Consider the following 18953-nt stretch of genomic DNA (forward strand, 5'->3'; position numbering starts at 1 on the left):
TACTGTTTAAGAAATGGTCCGGTGGGGATTATAAAGACTTTGTACCCATTTTTTGTGTTATTTGACAAAATAATTACATCTAAAAATGTTTCTAAAAGATTACATTTAAAGAGATGACAAAACGTAGAAAAATATTGTTCACTTCTGTTTATTTCTTCCATATCTGAGAGTACATTTAACCATGATGAGTTCATGGCAGCTCATCTTGCAGATGGTCATCAGACACACACGTAAAAAGGCATTTTATTCTCGTAGGTCCTCAGACAGATTCCCTGATATATACTTTACGAGCAAGGCACCTCATACTGCCAACAGCTGTGTCATACATCATCTTATAGGTCAGTTTGTTGGCACCAAGGCAAATATACGTAATATGTGCAAAAGTCCTCAGCAGCAGAAGAAGAAGAAAGAGAAGCTCCCCGGAAAATAAAGCAAGCGAGTGAGTGAAACAGCAACATGTCGCTACATATTTCAATTGTTTATGATTGCATAAAATATTTTTTTTTACAACACAATAAAATCGTGGCCTGTGATTATTTATTTTTTTTATGTGGAAAAGTGTGGCACAGCACATAAAAAGTATTTGATGGCACATGAGGGCACAGAGTACACTAGGGGATTTAAGAGCTTGCTTGTATGCTCTTTTAGAGCTTTACAATGACTAATTTACTCCAGTGTTTATTCTCAGACACAGAAAATGATAACTATATCAAATGGGTTCCAAGAAAGTTCAATAAAAAAAGGAATGGCACGAAAAAAAGAGAATACTGAGCCCAGCAGCCACTTCTGTACTTTTTGCATTGCTGATAAAGTTCTAGTAATGGAGCACCGAGCAGCATTTTGAACACAACTGTCCCACTGTGATGGTTTTTGTGTCACCGTCTGCCATCACATCAATCTCAGAAAGTTCCAGCCCTGTGTTTAGGGTGAACGGCGCCCTCTGCTTGTTACGGGGCCTCTAAGCATCCCAGCAGATTTCCCCTCACTGTAAATACAGTGTTAAGACTACAAGACCACTTTCTCTCAGAGATAGTCTCCTTTATGGTAATGATATTCAAATCTCGTATTCATTCAATGATGCTAAAAAACAAAGCACCTTTAAAACTGCCAAACAACTATTGAGCTGCTACGAGGCATAGCTTGCATTCAGCAAATCATAAAACCAAGTGAAAGGAGATGCAGGTTTAAATAAATGAAGGAAATGGAAAGAAGAGACAAGGAGAGGAGGTTAGGAAGCGAGGGAGGAAAGGTCAGTGTGTGGAAAGGCTTATCAGAGGTTCTGCTGGAGGAAGTGCAGCAGCGTAATCTCGTAATGTTCTCCAGACTCTGGACACCGGATGCTGTGTCGCTCGTTGGGATAAATCTGGGGAAACAAAAAACATGTTTAATCACCATGGGATCAGCTGAAGAGTCTTCACTTAAGTCAGTATGAATGTGTCAATGCGCTTACCTGCAGGCTGTATGGTTTTCCTGCGCGGATGAGTTGAGACACCAAGAAGTTGGTGTGGAAAAAGTGCACGTTCTCATCTAGAAACCCGTGCAGGATCAGCAATCTGTTGGGCCTGCGTTAACAGAGAGAAGGAGTTTTAGTTCCTCTGATCGTGTTGTTTACATGTAAACATGTAGGACTAAATGTAACACATTTTACAGCTGACACTGATCACTGCAGCTTAAAGGTACAAGTGAAATACAATCTTTGCTGTGATTTATGACAGAAGTTACAGCATAACAATGCAATCTAAAGTGGGTATTTGTCACAGATGATAGTGGACAGTAACTGAATAGTAATTGAAACTAAATGCCATGTTTTCAATAGACAGCTCTTACTCATTGGGGAGCTTGTCGACGTGCAGGGCGACGGAACAAGCCTCGTAACCCTTGGGGTTTTTCTCAGGCGTGTCCAGATACCGCTCGGTGTATCCGGTGTCGTACGCCATCCACAGTGTCACCGGAGCACCTGCGATGGCAACCTAAAAAAAACAATGAAAACAACACAAATACAGTGTCAAACAGAATACAGAAAGACAAGCTGAAAAATGGAAGTTGAAATGGTAAATTAAAGAAAAATAGGATTATTCAAACAACTGCAATTATTTCCGTTAATCTGGTCGCCCACTGGCACGTCAGTTAGCACACAGACAGAGTGAACAGTGGTGTTTCTGACCTTGAAAATGTCCGGTTTGTGGATGAGGCCCATGAGGGAGAGGAAGCCTCCGTACGACCAGCCGTGGATGGCAACACGACTCAGGTCCACAAACGCGTACTTCTCAGCCACATAGTGCAAGCCCTCCACCTGGTCTTCAATCTCCACCTGACCCTGATTGGAGGAGAACAGAGAGGTTACTCCCCCACAACAACTCACTTCCATTGGCAATCTAAATAATATACTACTTCTACTAAAGTTTGGATGCAGGAGGTAGTGGCTACTCAGTGTTTCTCATTTGAAGCTACAATTAGGTCTTAAAACATCAAAGTGGCTATTCCTCCGGACTGTGTTCACTAGGCGCATTCACACCGCAGTACTTTTCCTACAAAGGTTCATGAGAACTTAGTTCATGAGAACTCTTTAGTTCTCATGAACTAAGTACAGATCGCGTTCACACCGGAATAAGTCCCTGGGGGTGGATTAGGCAAATGAAGCCGCTGACATCACTTCTTCTTCTTCTGCTTTGGGTTTACTGGCAGGCCGCAAACCACTTCACTGCGTATACTGCCACCCGAAGTCTCCAGCCGGAAGTCCCCGGAGTTGGAGCCTTCCGAGTAAATCGCCAGAACGCCAACACCTCCTCATCTCCACCGCTCCCATGTTTTCTTTTGTGTTGCCATAAATTAGCCTCTCTGCGCTGGGCTAATGCTAATGCGAGGATAATGGCGGCTTCACAAAACTTTTCCGAGTTTTACGCAAGCCCCCAGGAAGTACGCCGGACTCAGATGAAAATATTCGTGCTGGCCAAAAGGCGGTACTACACTTCCGTTTGGTTGCCAGGCCCGGAAACACTTTTTCCCCATTAACTTACATTGGGAAAGAGTGGTCTGTAAATCATTGGATAATTTTTTTTAAACTAAATGAACTACCCAGTATGAACACTTGTATAGCCCTTATTAAAAATATTCGTTCCTCAAGTTGTAAAAATGTGCTAATAACGTTATTCAGAGAGTTATTTCCCTCTGCATTATGAACGCGCATCTAACCCACGGGACCGCACCGCCCGGCACGTTCATGTGATGTGACGTGTTCAGTACTACATGAGTTTTACCTTTACCCATGGATGCACAATAAGAACGGACCCATATCGCCTTACTGCCAGCCCACGGAGCTGTAATAATGGATATATTGCACATGTTTGCTATAATTCATCATTTGTAAAATATTATACTACATGGGCTGTATGATGTAAATCTTGTATTAAATAAAGTTAATATTACCGACGTAGATTAACGTCCCTGTAGCTTCTTATTGCACTTGCAATATACCATTAAAAGGAGTTGAACGTTGCCGTTTGCTATCACTATAATACCACGCAGGGATAAGCCAGAGTTTACAACCTTTGCATGTGGGCACAACACGTTTTGACCCAGATTAATTAGCTATACCATATGATATCGCCCGAGGAACCCAGCCGCTAGCTGCCGCCTCGTTATTCGTTAATATCAAATCCATCATAACAATCCAGAACGCACGGTGCTGTTACGTGTACGTAAATTGACGTGCTTGATGTGAACGAGCGTTTTGGGGGGCGTGGTTAAAGTTGCGCATGCTCTATGAGCGCACATACGGGTACTTCTCAGGCATGCTGGGTAATCTGTGACATTTCACTCTCTCAAAAGTTGGGCCATTTTGTCATCATGCGCCAATGAGCAGCTCTCATAGGAATGAATGAGGCCCCGCCTCTCATGCTGTATCCAGTTCTTATTATACATCCATGGTTTTACGGGGTGTGGTTTGCATTCCGCCCAGCCAATCAGACATAGGAACCTTTTTCTCCCACGAAAGTACCTGGGTTGCGTTCCGATAATCCAAAAATCAGCTCCTAAATTCTAACCCTATCTCCTATTCCTTGACCTCTGAGTGAAACGTCACGGGGTTAAGGGATAGTGGATAGGAGAATTCAAAAGGACTTAGGAGAAGAGACTGCGGTACTTTAGAGAATCCGACTGCACTTTCACTATCCGACGTGTTTATGATGCGCCAGCGGACGTCATATGTGCGTCTGCTGCTGTGTGGAAACTGGAAACTACAGTTTTCTATACAGCGGACTACAACATGGATGTATAATAAGAAGGAGGGACTACTGTAAACTCATCTAGAGACTCTGCACCGTGCTCTGATGCTGTTGTTTTATGCTTTATGAACGGGGACAACAGAGAAACATATTCTTCAGGACCAAAGTTGGAATTGAAATAAAAAAGGAAAGTGAAACTTATGCTCGTCACCCTCTCCCTCCGGTCCACATTAATACAAATGGTCCCAATACGTATGATTGTATGAACTATGAAAAGATCTTAAAATCAATACAAATGTATTTATTATAAACGTTAGTCCTTAACATCTATCACTGTGTATATCACCATTCAAACATCTTTTAAAAGTTGAACAAACTCCACACAGCTCAGTAAAGACTGTGAGATGTTGACTTTATTTGATCATTTCAGTAAAAACTAACGTTCATATTTCTCTTTTTGATTATAATACTGATGAACGTTCAAAACAAAGCACTTTGGCAACTTACCACATACGTTTTAAAATGCTTAATAAGCACCGTAACTTTCATGATATAATTTCTCGGTCATAATCGGTTGTTTCCGTGAACGGCCGACTGTTGAGTGACGGCAAATGCTGCGGCTGCAATGCATTGTGGGGCAGCATTTTCTCCTCTCCTTTCGTCAAGGGAGGTCCAGTCGTTCCTAAGCTAAAGGAGGTTATAAAGGAAGTTTGAAACCTCCTTTCCTTTCATTAAGAGCAGGGGTGCCCACACTTTTTGGGCTGGTGAGCTACTTCTGAAATGACCAGCTCACCGAGGTCTACCAACCAAAAATAAAATCCCAAATTGCAAGGGTTGCTGAATAACACGTTTTATTTATACATGGGATAACTACAATAGGGCTGCAACAAACGACTAATTTGATAATCGATTAATCTATCGATTAATGAAACAATTAATCGACTATTCGGACTATTACTGTATGCCTTGCACAATTTCTCAAACGCTCTTATTTAGCCATCAACTTTTAGATTTAGCTTGAGGTTGTTTTAGGCATGTGGAAACTAACAATGAAGACAATAAAGATGAATACTTGATTCAAAAATACATATATTAAATTAACTTAACAAATTGTTTACAAAATTAACATTGCTTTTTATTTAAATTAAATAAATAATATTTCACATCAAAAGAAACAACAATGTTTTAACAAATCGTATTAAATAATCTGATGACAGAACTGTAAACAGAATAGCTGAAACTTTAACAAAATAAATAACTCAGTTTCCTCTAATCATTAACCCATGTTTGAATCATTGAGTTAACTGCGTGTGTTGCTGCTAGCATACATAACACCTGACGTGGAAAAGTTACTCGTGGATGGGGCTACAGAGCTGCTAGAAAGACAGTCGAACCCGGTGCATTCCTCCGTCTGGATGTGGAGCACTTTTGCTAAATGTTTAGACACATTGCTCGTGTTACCGCCCTTACATGCTGAACTCTCTTGGCAAGGAGCATTGTCCACCTCAAGACGGGTAACATTTAACCACACCTTGGAGCGCTTCTCTCCGCCATCCCCGCCGTGTGTTGCTGCATGGAGCAGCTGCGTGTGTGTAAACTGCCCCGCCCCCTCGCGCACAGACGGGGGGGAGAGAGATTTCGTCTCGATTGGAAAGATAAAAAATACACCGACCATAGACGCATTTGTTTGTCTTTTTGAATGTTAGAAACGAGTTGGCGACACTAAGACTGCAAGATAATGTTTGTGTAGCAATAATACATGACCTTTCTCTTTCTCAACTCGCTACTCGGAGGGAAGTCGCTGTCATATGCCTTGTGAACACTCCAATAATGGCAGAGCGACGCTTGCTTTACAAATAAGGCAAATAACCTTTGAATGTGACATCACAACAAAATATTCTTCCTCCCATTCTGGGTGGAAGTGGTATTCCTTTAGCTTCTTGCTCGGTCCCGCACTCATTTTGTTGTTTGTCTCTTGAACTTAATTTGAGTTTTCCCGGCACTTGACTGATTTTGTATCGCTTTGCATTCTGGGTTAACAGACTGGAAAGCGATAGGTCGCTTTTTCTGTCAATCAAGTAAACTTCTGAATGAAGTGGCAGGGAGGCCAAGGGAGGAGGGATCAAAACCTGTTTTGTCTATTTTAACGGAGCTGGATTTTTTTTTTTTTATAAATGACTCGCGATCTACCAGCATTGCCCCCGCGGTCGACGTACTGGGCACCTCTGATTTAGAGAATTGGAACGGCACTTAACATGGCTGCCACTGACGTACTTCCGGGTCATTTCACTTGGTTAGGAAGGTTCCTAAGCTAAATGGACTATTGGAACGCAACCCTGCTCTCTAGCAAAAGGGGGTAAAAAGGTTCTGATTAACTAATTTTAGTTCCGGCTCTTTTTGGTGTGAATGCGACATTTCGGAACTAAAGTGGGAAAAGTACTGCGGTGTGAACGTGGCTATTGTGTGCTGCTGGTGTAGTACACAGGACAGGGAACGCTGCATTCATAAGAAAAACTGTCCAAAATATTTTGTCTCTTCTTCTTTTTGTCACTAGAAATAAGAATAAAGTCTAGTTTTAATTTTCTATTTAATTTTGCATCACCATGTCTAATGTTGTCTAAGTCAAGGAAAGAAAGGTTGTTTGCAAAGATATTTAGTCCCAGTTTGTGTTAACAGATCGTCCCTGTGTGAGTCTGTCCTGAAGCAGACGGGTGATTTGTGTTGAATACCATTTTGTCTTTCACAGCTCCTTCAAACTTGAGTCCTCTCTGACAGGAGCCTCGTCCATCGATCACCAGCACGGCGTAGCCAAGAGACGCCAGCGTGCTCAGCCGCAGGTACTTCACTCCTTTGTACGAGTTATTCACTAGCTGGACCTGGAACAAAGAATACAATCATGGTAACAGCTAGGTCTTTTGATTCTTTTTTAAAGAAAAGCTTTGACAGTCTGTTTGCTTTGACAAGACCACAGGCACAAATTAATTGCCATTTATTAAAGTAAAAAAGGACCAAAACAAGAATTTCTTAACAAGTAAAATAATTGAATCATAAAAATGTTAAGTAAAAGTATCCAACCTGCGGTCCGCCGTACACAAACACCACAGTGGGATGCTTCCTGCCGGGGACGACCTTGCTCGGTTTGTACAACATGCCGTACAGCTCGAATCCAGACTTCCCTGTGAAGCTAAAGATCTCTGGAGGAGTGTAGTCCATTGGGAAACCTGGAAAAAAAATTATATTTAAATGCTACGGTAACTGCATTTCCCCACGGGGATTAATAAAGCTCCATCATATCTTATCTTAACATAAAGGTCATGTAAATGGTTGTTCAAATGAATATAACAAACAGGTAGATATCAGTACTATGCTGACTTTCTATTGCTGTTTGATAGTTTTCACATGCTTTGAAAAAAAACAAAACCCATTTCATTAAATGACGTAGCTCTACTTTAGTTAATCGAGTTAGAAACGAATTAGCCCTTATGTATTTAATATAAACATTTAAACACAATGTTGAGTGTCTCAGGTTCTTTTAGTTTTGACATAACAGTTGTCAGTACCAGAGGACTCCATCATGCTCGCCCAGAACTGCGGCTCTTTGTGCAGCGGGTCGTCCTCGGAGCCCTGCAGCTTGTAGATGTGAACGCAGGGCGCTGTGGTCAAGCTGCTGTAATGACTGACGAACAGGTCAAAAGTCTGAAAAGAAAACGCAACACAAAACAGGGTTGACCAGTATCCCAAAACATGTATAGATGTGCCGAAATCCATGGAGAAAAATTCAGGAAAACAACACTTACGGCAACGGTTTAAAATGATATATATATATTATTATTAGGTTATACTCATGAGGTTACACACCTGGCTCACTGAGCAGCTGTGGGAGAAGCCAGGTTTGGTGAGGCGGACGATTTCCCCCGGCGAGTCGTAGCTGACGACATAGAGGTGATGCTCCAGAGGAGAGTCTTTGGTTCCCTGGAAGTAAACCTGCCTCGCTGCCTCGTCCACCCAAATCTGAGGACTGGACGAACGCTGCACACACAGAGCAGGAGAAGGTTTGTTGTTTTACTGACGAGTGATTTTGGAAGATAATTAGTTCTGCTCTGGATGCAGTTTAATGTCATCAAACAGATTTTTGGGCAGCACTTTACCTTCGCTCCGTGATTGGCCAGCACCTCCCACTCCCCACTGGTGATTGTCACCTCCTCTTTGACTGGACACTTGAAATCATCTGGTGTGAGAGGAGAGAAGGGGAGTGAGTAGGTTTTGACAGCAAAGGCAATATGAAATAACATAATACAATCAGTTTGTCACTGCCTGGCACAAATCCTTTTTTATTATAATGACTATTTTATAGTTAATTATCTTTGTCTGTTAAGCCTCATCGACACAATGAAATAAGCCTATGAGCTAATTTTATACAGAAATAAAACATGAAATAAGTGACTCAATTGACTACAACCGATTACTCAAGACTGATGAGTATGTCTGAAACACCTTTAAGGGCTCATACATATATAAACAAAATGAAAGGCTGAAAATGATAAAAGTCAGAGATCCCATCAATGCTTATTGTTAAAAAAGTTTCCCCAGACTGGTTGAATTATGTTTACTGTTGGGCTAAATTAAAGTGGACCTATCATCCTATATTTGAAACATATATTGTAGGGCCATACCTATACAAAACACCTCTGTGAAGTTTTTTTTTTCAAAATACCAAACAGATCACCCATTGTAGCCATGCCTCATACTGCTCATACCCCTCTTTTGCAGCCCTGTTAGAGAAACGCCGATTTTGCGTCCTTAGCTTGAAAAAAAGAAAAGAAGAGGAGGCAGAGCTAATGCCTGATCAGAATTCTACTGGAGATAAAGCTAAATTCGGTTGTGATAAAACGCCATCCTGTTTAAACCACGTCAAGGATTATTTCTGAAATAGTATGGAGCTCAAATGCTTTTTCTCTTGCAGGTTTATCACAAGGTGAGTTCTTTTTTATTTCCTGCTTTTTAAACACATACACAGTACAGGTTATCTCTGAGTGTTAGCGAGGCTTGCTAATGTAAACAAAGACGAGATTACATCCAAAACACGTCAGGCATTGTTTCTGATAGCAACTTTCTGTGGGTCCGCCGCCGATTTAACGTCAGTTCGGATGGAATCTGTATCCGCTCGTTGTACACCCGTTTTTAAAAGATTTGGGTACGGAGGAAAAGAGAGAGGGTTTTATTTTCTGACGCTGCGCACCGGGGACACATATTTAAGTATAAAAGACATCACAAAGTGCATTTTTATCATGATAGGTCCCCTTTAAAGTAAAAAACTACAGGGATTCGTTTTTTCACAATAGGTTTCCTGTGATGTATTCCTGCTGGTACCAGCCTGTGCTCAGTGACGATGTTACCTTCAGAGTGTGTGTAGCCGTTGGCCCAGGCGTAGCTGCCCCGCTGCAACATGCTCGTGATCTTATACAGGTGGCAGAACCCTGTTTTTGATTCATTCACGGTTACGAAGGTGATCTCTTCATCACTGGTTTGGACCAATGGATTGAAGATGTCGTGGACCTGAAAGATAAATAGAGAGTCATGATGGGTTTCTCACTAGAAACTCTTATAAAATCATACATTGAAGCTACAGAATTGGTTAACCATTTAGGTTTATTACACTTTTCTTTCTTGTAAGACAATCTAAAAGTTTAGACTTTTGGACTTTACAATGCCCTGGAGTTCTCGGGAATTGTTTAGATCACAAGAGCCAGACACAATCACAGTATGTAGTCGTGATGCGTCAAGTGGTTCTTAAATTAATCAGAGCTTTCGAAACTCCAAACTAGTCGGGACAGACCTTAAAACGTTCTGAAAAAATAACTGACTAAATTCGGGGAGCATCATTACTGAATGGGACATAAAGTAAGAAACGTTCAGGCTTAAGTATGAACAGAACCCTCACATTGATCCAGATGTCGCTGGTCTCCTGGTAGATGATTAAGGGATGGACAGAGTCTCCGAGGGCCTCCAGGCTCTCCTGCCTGCTGGCCTCAGCCTGATGAGCAGGGATGAAGAGCGCCGGAGGCAGCAGGACGAGCTGGAGGCGCTGCTGCCGCCGGTCCATCATCACCGCCCACGCACTGACACACACAGAGGGAGGGGTGATAAGCATGCGCAGTATGCAGAATGATGTCATGTGACTAGGTTCTGGGCTTCTTGAGCTTGGCAAAGTTTAAAGATAATTTAAAGAGGTAGGGCTGTTAAAATCACAGTGTGATTTTTCTAACTTTAATAGACAAAAGACTTACTATCTGCCGTCTTTGGTCCATCCGGCTCTGGTGATATACTCGGCCCAAGGGAACAGGGTGGTGAAGGGAGCAGGCAACTCCTTCTCCTGTGTGCTGATAATCTGAGGGAGACATGAAGCCGGCATTTAAAGATCTCTTTCAAAAGAACCTTCTGGTAATCATTATATTTGATGGCACTGAATAAGCACTCACTTTGCCGAGATTGTCAGTCCTGATTTCTACTATTTTGAGAGTAATGTCGGGATTCTTGCTGCCTAGAGACAAAACGAAACTGGGTTATGTAGCAGCAATTCTAAATTATTTCTTACAATACCAGTGTAGTGTAAATGCTAGGCTTTATCATAGCAAAAGTTATGCGTTTTAAAACAAAAGCTTTTTTTAGTTTGTATCTGTATCTGTGTACCTGCACATGGGTATCTGTAGACATCGGTCTTGCGCTCCTCCAAAGCTGGAGATGGAACATGAATGATCTCGACATTAGACTCGTCCACCTCCTCGTACAGAACCTGCAGAGTTTTACCCCCATCGGATTCTGAACCGGAGAGAAGAAAAAAAAAAATCAGTAAAACCAGTCAAAGATATTTTTACTCACACGGGAGAAGTGTAAGTTAAAAGGTATCAGGATCATTCTGAAAAACGTTGACTCTGGAACAACCTGAACAAAGCCTCACATAAATAAATGTGTTATTCAAGTAAATTATAACCCATCTTTGTTTGACTGATGATTGTTGATAATAAGTTCTCCTTGCTAAGATACAACATGTGTTTTTCTCACTCACCTTCACGAGCAGCTGGGGACCACCAGTATCCGGTGAAACGGTCAAACTCTTCCTGAGTAACAAACGTCGCTATACCGGCAGATTTGGTGTCCTCTTTTGGGTTATCAATACCTACGTCAGTACAGAGACAAATAAAAACACTGTGAAAAACCTCAAAGTACCAGGTAACACTCTCCAGGATCATCTGACCGTCTCTGCCCTGACCTTTGTGGCAGAACGTGAGCCTCCTCTCCTCCCCCGTCTCAATGCTGGTCACCCAGATGTCGTTGTTGTTGATGAAGCCGATGAAGTTGGGGTCCCCGTGGCAGATCTTGGGATCCATGCGTGTTCCTGGACTCTCGCTCTTAATCTCAACAGGACGCATTGGAGTAGTCTGAACAAACACATAAAGTGGTTAGCTCTGAGGTCACAACAAAAGTCAGTAAAGATGTAAAAACAAGTACTAATTTTCTTATCTAGTGTCTGACCAAGAGTGAGATTTTAGAAGACCTACATTTATATTTCAATTTTTTTTTAAATGTCACTGTCCAATAAAAATGTGTCTCCAAATGTTCAGATTCTATATTTTTCTAAATAAATTAGAGGTTCAAGTGTTCATGTTTGTGCTCAAATAATTGTTTGCATTCATAAATTGAACACTGTTTTTTTTTTTTAAAGGTCACATGTCATGCTTTTCCGGTTAGTACCCGTCTCCTTGTGTGTTATGAAGGTTTTTATGCATGTAAACGGTCTGCAGAGTCAAAACCCTCAAAGTACACCCTGTAGCGAGTGAAACTCTAACACAGAAAAGACCTCCCCAAAACGCCTCGTTGGAGATACGTCACTGACCATTTGATTCTTCCGGGTACGAGATTACGTAAGCACATACCCAGAACTAAATGGACCAATCCGTGGAGCCGGTACGTTACATCCGCGGAGCCGTTACGCTAAGCCCCCGCTGATTGGTCCAAATTGACCAATCCACGGACTTCCTCACACACTCAGTGCAGGCAGCTCAGCTGATTTCTCCTCCCTGGCTGCAGGCTGATAACAGACAGTTGGGATCGCGGCAAAATTCTCTCTGCAGACCCATTCTCTCTGCAGACCCATTCTCACAGCGTTTATCAACCTTTTTCTTACTCAATATCAAGCCACACTTATTGTTTTTACTTCGACTGTGACTTTGTGTGTGCTCAGGATGAGTTTGGCTGTGTTTCGCTGTGTATCGCTAAACAAGGAAACTACACCTCCACGGAGCTCAGCGCGATTCACAACGTCCCGACCAATCAGAGCACACTGTGCTCACAGGGAGGGTTGGGGGCTGGAGCTATTGGAGCTACAACGAGCCGTTAAAGACAGAGAGTGAAATTCAGTGAATACACGTAGTTTACAGAGCAGGGCTCTCGACTAACTTTTTTCCCCATCCTCCCGGAACCGTCCCGAAATACAATCTAAGCCGTCCCGAAATTAATGTGTACCGTCCCGAATTTAAAATGTTAGTTTTTCTACATTATCATTAGTTAAAATCATTCAAAGTGACCTTTAACATAAATAAAACATCATACAAATCATTAGATGATAATTCATCAACCTTTTTATTTGAGTAAATCATTCAATCACATAAACAAAGGCCAAATATATTTAAACAAACACACAAACGAGAAAATTACTCTAATATTGAATCCAATCAAGTCTCATCCAATTAACAAAAAACTCCAACACTGTCCTGAAGACAGAACCCAGAGTAACCACTAACCAGGATGACAGTCTGTCAGTCAGGAGACCTTTACAAACGGCCCCGCCCCCTCGCACACAGACGGGAGAGAGATCTCGTCTGGATTGGAAAGCTCGAAAATACATCATAGACGCATGTTGTAGTCTTATTGCATATTAGAAACGGAGTTGGTGAAACTAAAACTGCGATATAATGTGTATGTAGCAATAATACATATGACATATTTTTTAAATGTCTCCAGTACCGATAAAAAGTCTGATAACGTCGGAGCTTAACGTTACCACTGTCTTTAATAATTCCGGCCCGTTTAATACCGGGGATCGGTACCCATCCCTACATGGGGAGAGGCGCAGCATATTGCTAAGGACTAAATACGATGGAGAGTTCTCATCTCAGCCTTATTACCCATAGGGGATGAAGAGGAGTAAGTAAATAAAGAGGCCGGCGCTCCAGGGTCTGGTTCTGCTGTGCGTTTTTGTGATTAACGGTAAAACATTTCAGAATTCCTCCACGGGATGCCATTGTACATCACTCAACCCGCGAAATACACACACTCAGTAGGCTACATAGCTAGACCTGCGAATTTGCAGGGACAGCCAGCTGGGCGGCTAGAGCTACATGTGTGTGTATTTCGCGGGTTTCTAAATGTTTTGTGCGTGTGTGTTTATGTTGACAAGGAGGTTTAATAACTGTGTGATACACAAAACGTGCAGTCGGTTTCATTTTCATCGCCGTTTGTAGTAGAGTTAGCAGGGTATTTTTATTTTAACTCTCGTCCCAAATTCGTCCCAAAATTATTTTTTATCCTCCTATTTTTTTCGGCCCCGGGACGACGGGACGTCCTTAAGCTCGAGCCCTGTTACAGAGATGCTGTTTGAGAAACCAATGTGAGTTTGGAAAATTGCACAATATAAATCTATTCTAGTAGACCTCAACAATGGAATTATGATCAGTGGAAATGGCCATGACATGTCTCCTTTAAATGTTTTGAACATTTGAGTTATATGGGTTTTTCTTTGGTATTCACCATTTTTTTACATTTTATTTTTCTAGCAGTAAAATACCAGTTGGATGCTGTCTTCACTGTGATTAAGACATTAACTGAGATGTAGAAAAAAAAAAAAGCCAGTGCTTTCTGTTGGAGAAACTTAACAAACATCCAAAGTTTCAAAATGACCTCCAATATACCTTTTCGTATTTCTGTAATGCAACTTCTTGTTAAAGGACCGAAAGTGATAATTATTGAGGTAGTGACCTATTAGCAATCTTAGCCATTATTCACTGCGTGACTTGGCATTGACAGTGCTGTGAAACTCACGGTGAAAGTGTTGTCTCCACCGTCGCTGCAGTAGTACAGGCTGCTGTTGGCCTGAAACAGCAGGAGGCCGCTGGGTCGGTGGTATTCATACGAGGTGATGCCAGACACCCCCAAACGTTTCCTCTCTCGCAGCAGCTCCTCCTCCCGAGAGAAGCTCCCGTCGCGAGGGCTGGCCTGAGGTCAGGGTGACAGGAGGACACACAACATGATGGCCGAGCGGGTCAAAGTCAAAGTGAGTTTGTTCAGGGCATGGTAAACAAACCATAAGAAAACACTACCACACTGAATTAAAGAGATAATCGGTCGGTACCAATGATTATAACACTCTATTTTCTCCTTTCAGCGGGAACAACTTCTGTTAGGAAATAAAGTGGTCGAGCTTGTTTTGTCGCCAGGGGAACATTTAAAAGAGTCGTTTTAAAAAGACTAAAACACATGTAATTACGCTAAAACTGAACTTTTTTAAACACCTGTGCATAAACAGTCTCTTAATGGGGAAGTGTTTAATACAGTTAATGGTTAAGCGAACAAGTTAGCCTCCATTTACTTCAATTCATTTTTGATTATTGTATTCAATGTAGAGGCAGGTGAATAAAGATTTCTTCAAGAATTCACGGGGGGTGTGAACGCCATAGAAATTAAGTGAAAGTGTCAGAATTAACTAAATGTCCTTCTCACCTGAAAGTGATTCAGCATTGGTTTCCATGACAAAACCAATAGAGCATCTTTGCGGACCTTCCTGGGAATGTCGGAGTAGAGTAAAGCGTTATCCCTGCTGGCGTAAGGCATTCCTATGAGAGCACAAACACACGTAAAGTCAACAACAGAGTTACATGGGTACAGGTCTTCCAGACTGTATGTGTGGGGCAAATAATAACATTTGACAGAGCTCTGGAAATTATATTACACACTACAACTGACACACATTAGGAAAAGCAGGAAAGAGCAGCGACACTTTTATACTGATTCTGTGCAGAAAGATGGCCTCAGAGGTAATCTGTGTTCCTAGTTGAGTTAGAGGTATGCTCAAGCACACACAGCCTTGATCCACTGCAGCTTGTGGATATCAAATGAGTCTGAAAACAGTTGCAGGCTACTACTGTGACTCACCAGCTGTATCCACATATTATTCACAGAAGCATGCTAGCTTTCCAAAAGACAGAAAGTAAGCAGCTGAATCTGAAGGCCAAGGAGTCTGTGCCTGCCAACAGCACTTTATCTCAGCTGTATTTTCACAATACGAGTAGAACATTACATTAGCGTGTACTCATTTCAGAGCCTGCATGAAAATACTACATTTCTGTCCCGAGCTCACCAAGGTAGTAAATGCGGTGGGATTGCGGACTGGTCTCATCCTTCTGGACGAACTGGAAGTCGTGTGGCGCTTTGTTGATAACCACGCGTGTGTTCTTGTGGCTGTTGTGGATGATCTTCCTCAGGCCATCCCAGGTATGCTTCTCCACCTGGAACCTATTGGGATTCACGTCGTCCATTTCCACCACCTCTGTGCTGTCAGAGAGCTCTTCAGGCCCCGTCATGCCTGCCAGTGCCAGTCTGACGATGAAGACAGAAACTCTGATCAGACACAGCTACAGCAAATCCCAGAGGGAAAGTACCACAAGCAAACTGCAAAACATGGTTGAATCTTTGATTGATTTTGGCTTATTTGACCTACCAAGTCGGACGTTCTAACAGAAAATAGACTATGTATGGGTCTTCTAAACGTATAATCTTGTTAAAGTGATGAGTCATCTCAAAGAGACTTTTAAATGTTATTTTTTTTATGGATGGAGGTACCAATCTGTCAGGTGATCGGTCCACCCCTTTGGTCCAAAAGGAAATTCAACAGCAACAACTATTGGAGCGATTGCCAGGAATGTAGGTTCACACATTCCCGTCCCACTGAGGTCGTTTCCTAAAGATGATCAGTTCACTTTTCAGTACCACCAGCAGGTCAGAATACAGTGGTTCATGATCCATTATGTTAGCAACAAAGGACATTCCCATCAGCCTTAGCTCTATATAGTGCTTATTGGTAAAGTCAAGCTACACTAGGATGGTAAAGATAATGGAATAGAAAACAGAATACCCATAATAAAATCCTATCAAATAAGATCAAAATAAACAAATAGAGGATATTAAAAAAATATAAGAACTTCATTCTAACAGCTTATTAAAAGCCTTTTTTTATTTTATAAATATTTTCAGAAGTGATTTAAAGTGATACTGATTGTGCAAACCTAACATCTTAGTCAGCATACAACAGGATACATTTTTCCAGGACTAGTAAAATGTCTTGTGACAGATTTGAACCTCCAGGTTATTTTCAAACACAATAAAAAATACCTTTCTTAGACCAAAAATGTCATTGATCAAAAATAATAATGAAAATAAATAAAATGTTACCAACAGCTGTGAAGGTTAAAATGACACATACCTTTCAGGGCTGTCTTCTCTTTTGTCTTCAATTTTCCGCCTCTTTACTCTGTGCATTAACTGTTCGACGACCCTTGACCAGACCTGACACCCTGAGGGAAACCAGGGAAACACACGGGAGTGGAGATGTTGAACATTTAGACAAGTTTCAGACTGGCAGCACCTGGTCTAACTGACAATCAAATTATTTACACAAAACTCAACATGTGAAAACCTAGTCCTAGCCGTAAGCTAAGGTCACATGCTAACAAAGTGAAACTGTTACTGAAGTGAAGACCCTGCTCAGGGCAGATGTCTATCTGCTGCTTCATGGAGGAGCTGCTGCTCTACAGCCGGCCACCTTCACCACATTTCCAGCTGTATGTTCCTGAAATGGAGTCTCACTGAGTGTGACTCAGCTGCATGATGCTGACACTTCAGCGTCTGAGTTATAACTGTGGCAAATGTTGCACTGTCGCTCCACATTTTACTGTAGGCTGTTCTGTTCCCTGGGGCCAAAATAAAATGCAAATTCTACAGAAGTTGTTGCCCAGAAACACGACAGCAGCTCCCTTCTAGCAATTCATGTTTGTGTTGGAAGAACCAATGCCATACTTGTACATTTAAGAAGAGTTGATTAAAGTGGATTTTAATGCAGAATCTATCCTTATATCTGACTCCTTTATCACGTGACTGAAAGTCCAGGGCACAACTGATCAAACTCCTCCTAGGCCGTGAGATAGGGTTAAGGTTAAAACCCTTTTAAGTGTGGTTTAGATTTTATTTTATTTTTTTAAAGTATAATTATTGAATGTTTCAAGACAATCTCAAATATTGTATTAAAAGCAAATGTATGTTTAGTTCTTAATGTGAAGATGGGTTTGCTCTGAGCAGCATTGGCGAGTATATTTACTTAACTCGTGTATAATTGTATTTTACTTTATTCTTCTAGTCCACTACACTACACTGCAGGGAATAGTGTACTTGTCACTTCATTACATTGACTTGACAGCTTGGGTTGCTAGTTACGTTGCCTATTTAAATGTCCAAAATGCTAAAAATAATATTTTTAAAAGCTTCAGTGATAAAACAGCCATCATTGATTATTACTCAGTAATACAATGCGAATTATTCAGTAATGGGCCATTCTGCACAAGTAATTATTTCCCTATTGGTACTCTGAGGATATGTTGATGCTTGCATGTGTCCTTTATTATAAGGTCTGAGAATTTATTTCATAAGTGTTTAAATCGAAAGTAAAAACAATCTTCCGTGAACTGGATAGATGGTGAATACCTGGTGAATACATCCAGTTTATTCTCCCACGGTGCCCCCAACAACTGGACTCTTTCCGCCTGACTGTTTTATCCGTTACCTGTTCATGTGACTTCAATGACTTCTGCTTTTTAGCCCTACTTTTCGATATACAATTTACTCGTGAAATATTCATGTAAATATCCCCTTGTGGTATTTTCTAGTACATATATCTGGCATTATCCTCTCAGTTATTACATGCTGTATGTTTTCTAGCATCCATTTACAACGACAATGACATAACATTTGTTTAACGAATAACTATTAGTTTCGTTTTGACACTTCAGCTGATGAAGTCTGCAAAGTCACCGACAGCTTCACACCACACAGAAAACATCTGGTCGAGACACGTGTATACTCCCCATAAAACATGATAAAGACTCATAATTATCTATGTTATAATAATTAAAACACACTGTGTATATTCTACGTAGCCTGGAGCTAGCCAGTTAGCCGCCCATTAACGTTATCCAAACACTCGTTAGCTAATACACCGAAACAGAAACAAAAGCAAGCAATAAACACTCATTCATTTTGAGCTTACACTTTCTGTCTTGTGTTGAGGATTCGCCGTTTAGGAAACAATGAACGAGGTCTGAGTTATGTGCAAATAATCCAACAGAGCAGGTTGCTAAATGCTAATATGCTAAGAGAACGCGGAAACGTTATATCTTGTGACCCGGATGTGATCCCTCAAATTCGTTTTCTTCTGAAAAAATATCAAACCATTTCAAAAAGCGTAATTAAAAAAACAACAACGTTAAAGTTAAGCCTGTACATTTTACAAGCTTAACTTTAACGTTGTTTAAAAAAAAAAATAAAAAATCATTTTACAGTGTAAAATGATTATTTTCATTATATGTTAATTCGACATTTATTATATTCTCAGTTTTTGAGAGCCAG

At 41.2% G+C, this 18953-nt stretch overlaps 1 protein-coding gene across 1 annotated transcript; it reads right to left on the bottom strand.

Moving 5' to 3' along the window:
• Window positions 1-132: 132 nt before the first annotated feature.
• On the bottom strand, window positions 133-18732 carry LOC117544254 (dipeptidyl peptidase 9-like). Its single transcript, XM_034213151.1, has 21 exons — window positions 18595-18732; window positions 16759-16849; window positions 15637-15875; window positions 15000-15112; window positions 14322-14495; window positions 11494-11662; window positions 11290-11400; window positions 10914-11042; window positions 10703-10764; window positions 10511-10611; window positions 10165-10342; window positions 9620-9779; window positions 8372-8451; window positions 8082-8252; window positions 7784-7919; window positions 7299-7444; window positions 6953-7099; window positions 2165-2317; window positions 1828-1970; window positions 1451-1562; window positions 133-1363 (listed from the first exon to the last, which is right to left on the bottom strand). The coding sequence occupies exons 2-21, from the start codon at window positions 16812-16814 to the stop codon at window positions 1271-1273; spliced, it is 2673 nt and encodes an 890-aa protein (XP_034069042.1). The 5' UTR covers window positions 16815-16849; window positions 18595-18732; the 3' UTR covers window positions 133-1270.
• Window positions 18733-18953: the final 221 nt, after the last annotated feature.

Source organism: Gymnodraco acuticeps, unplaced genomic scaffold (genome assembly GCF_902827175.1).
Source record: "Gymnodraco acuticeps unplaced genomic scaffold, fGymAcu1.1, whole genome shotgun sequence".
Lineage (NCBI taxonomy): Eukaryota > Metazoa > Chordata > Actinopteri > Perciformes > Bathydraconidae > Gymnodraco > Gymnodraco acuticeps.

Coding starts and splice junctions, on each gene's coding strand:
- LOC117544254 (XM_034213151.1), bottom strand. CDS start 16,814: ATGCACAGAGTAAAGAGGCGGAAAATTGAAGACAAAAGAGAAGACAGC. Junction 15,876..16,758: donor AGAGAAGACAGCCCTGAAAG/GTATGTGTCATT, acceptor CTTCATCGTCAG/ACTGGCACTGGCAGGCATGA. Junction 8,253..8,371: donor TGGCCAATCACGGAGCGAAG/GTAAAGTGCTGC, acceptor CTGTGTGTGCAG/CGTTCGTCCAGTCCTCAGAT.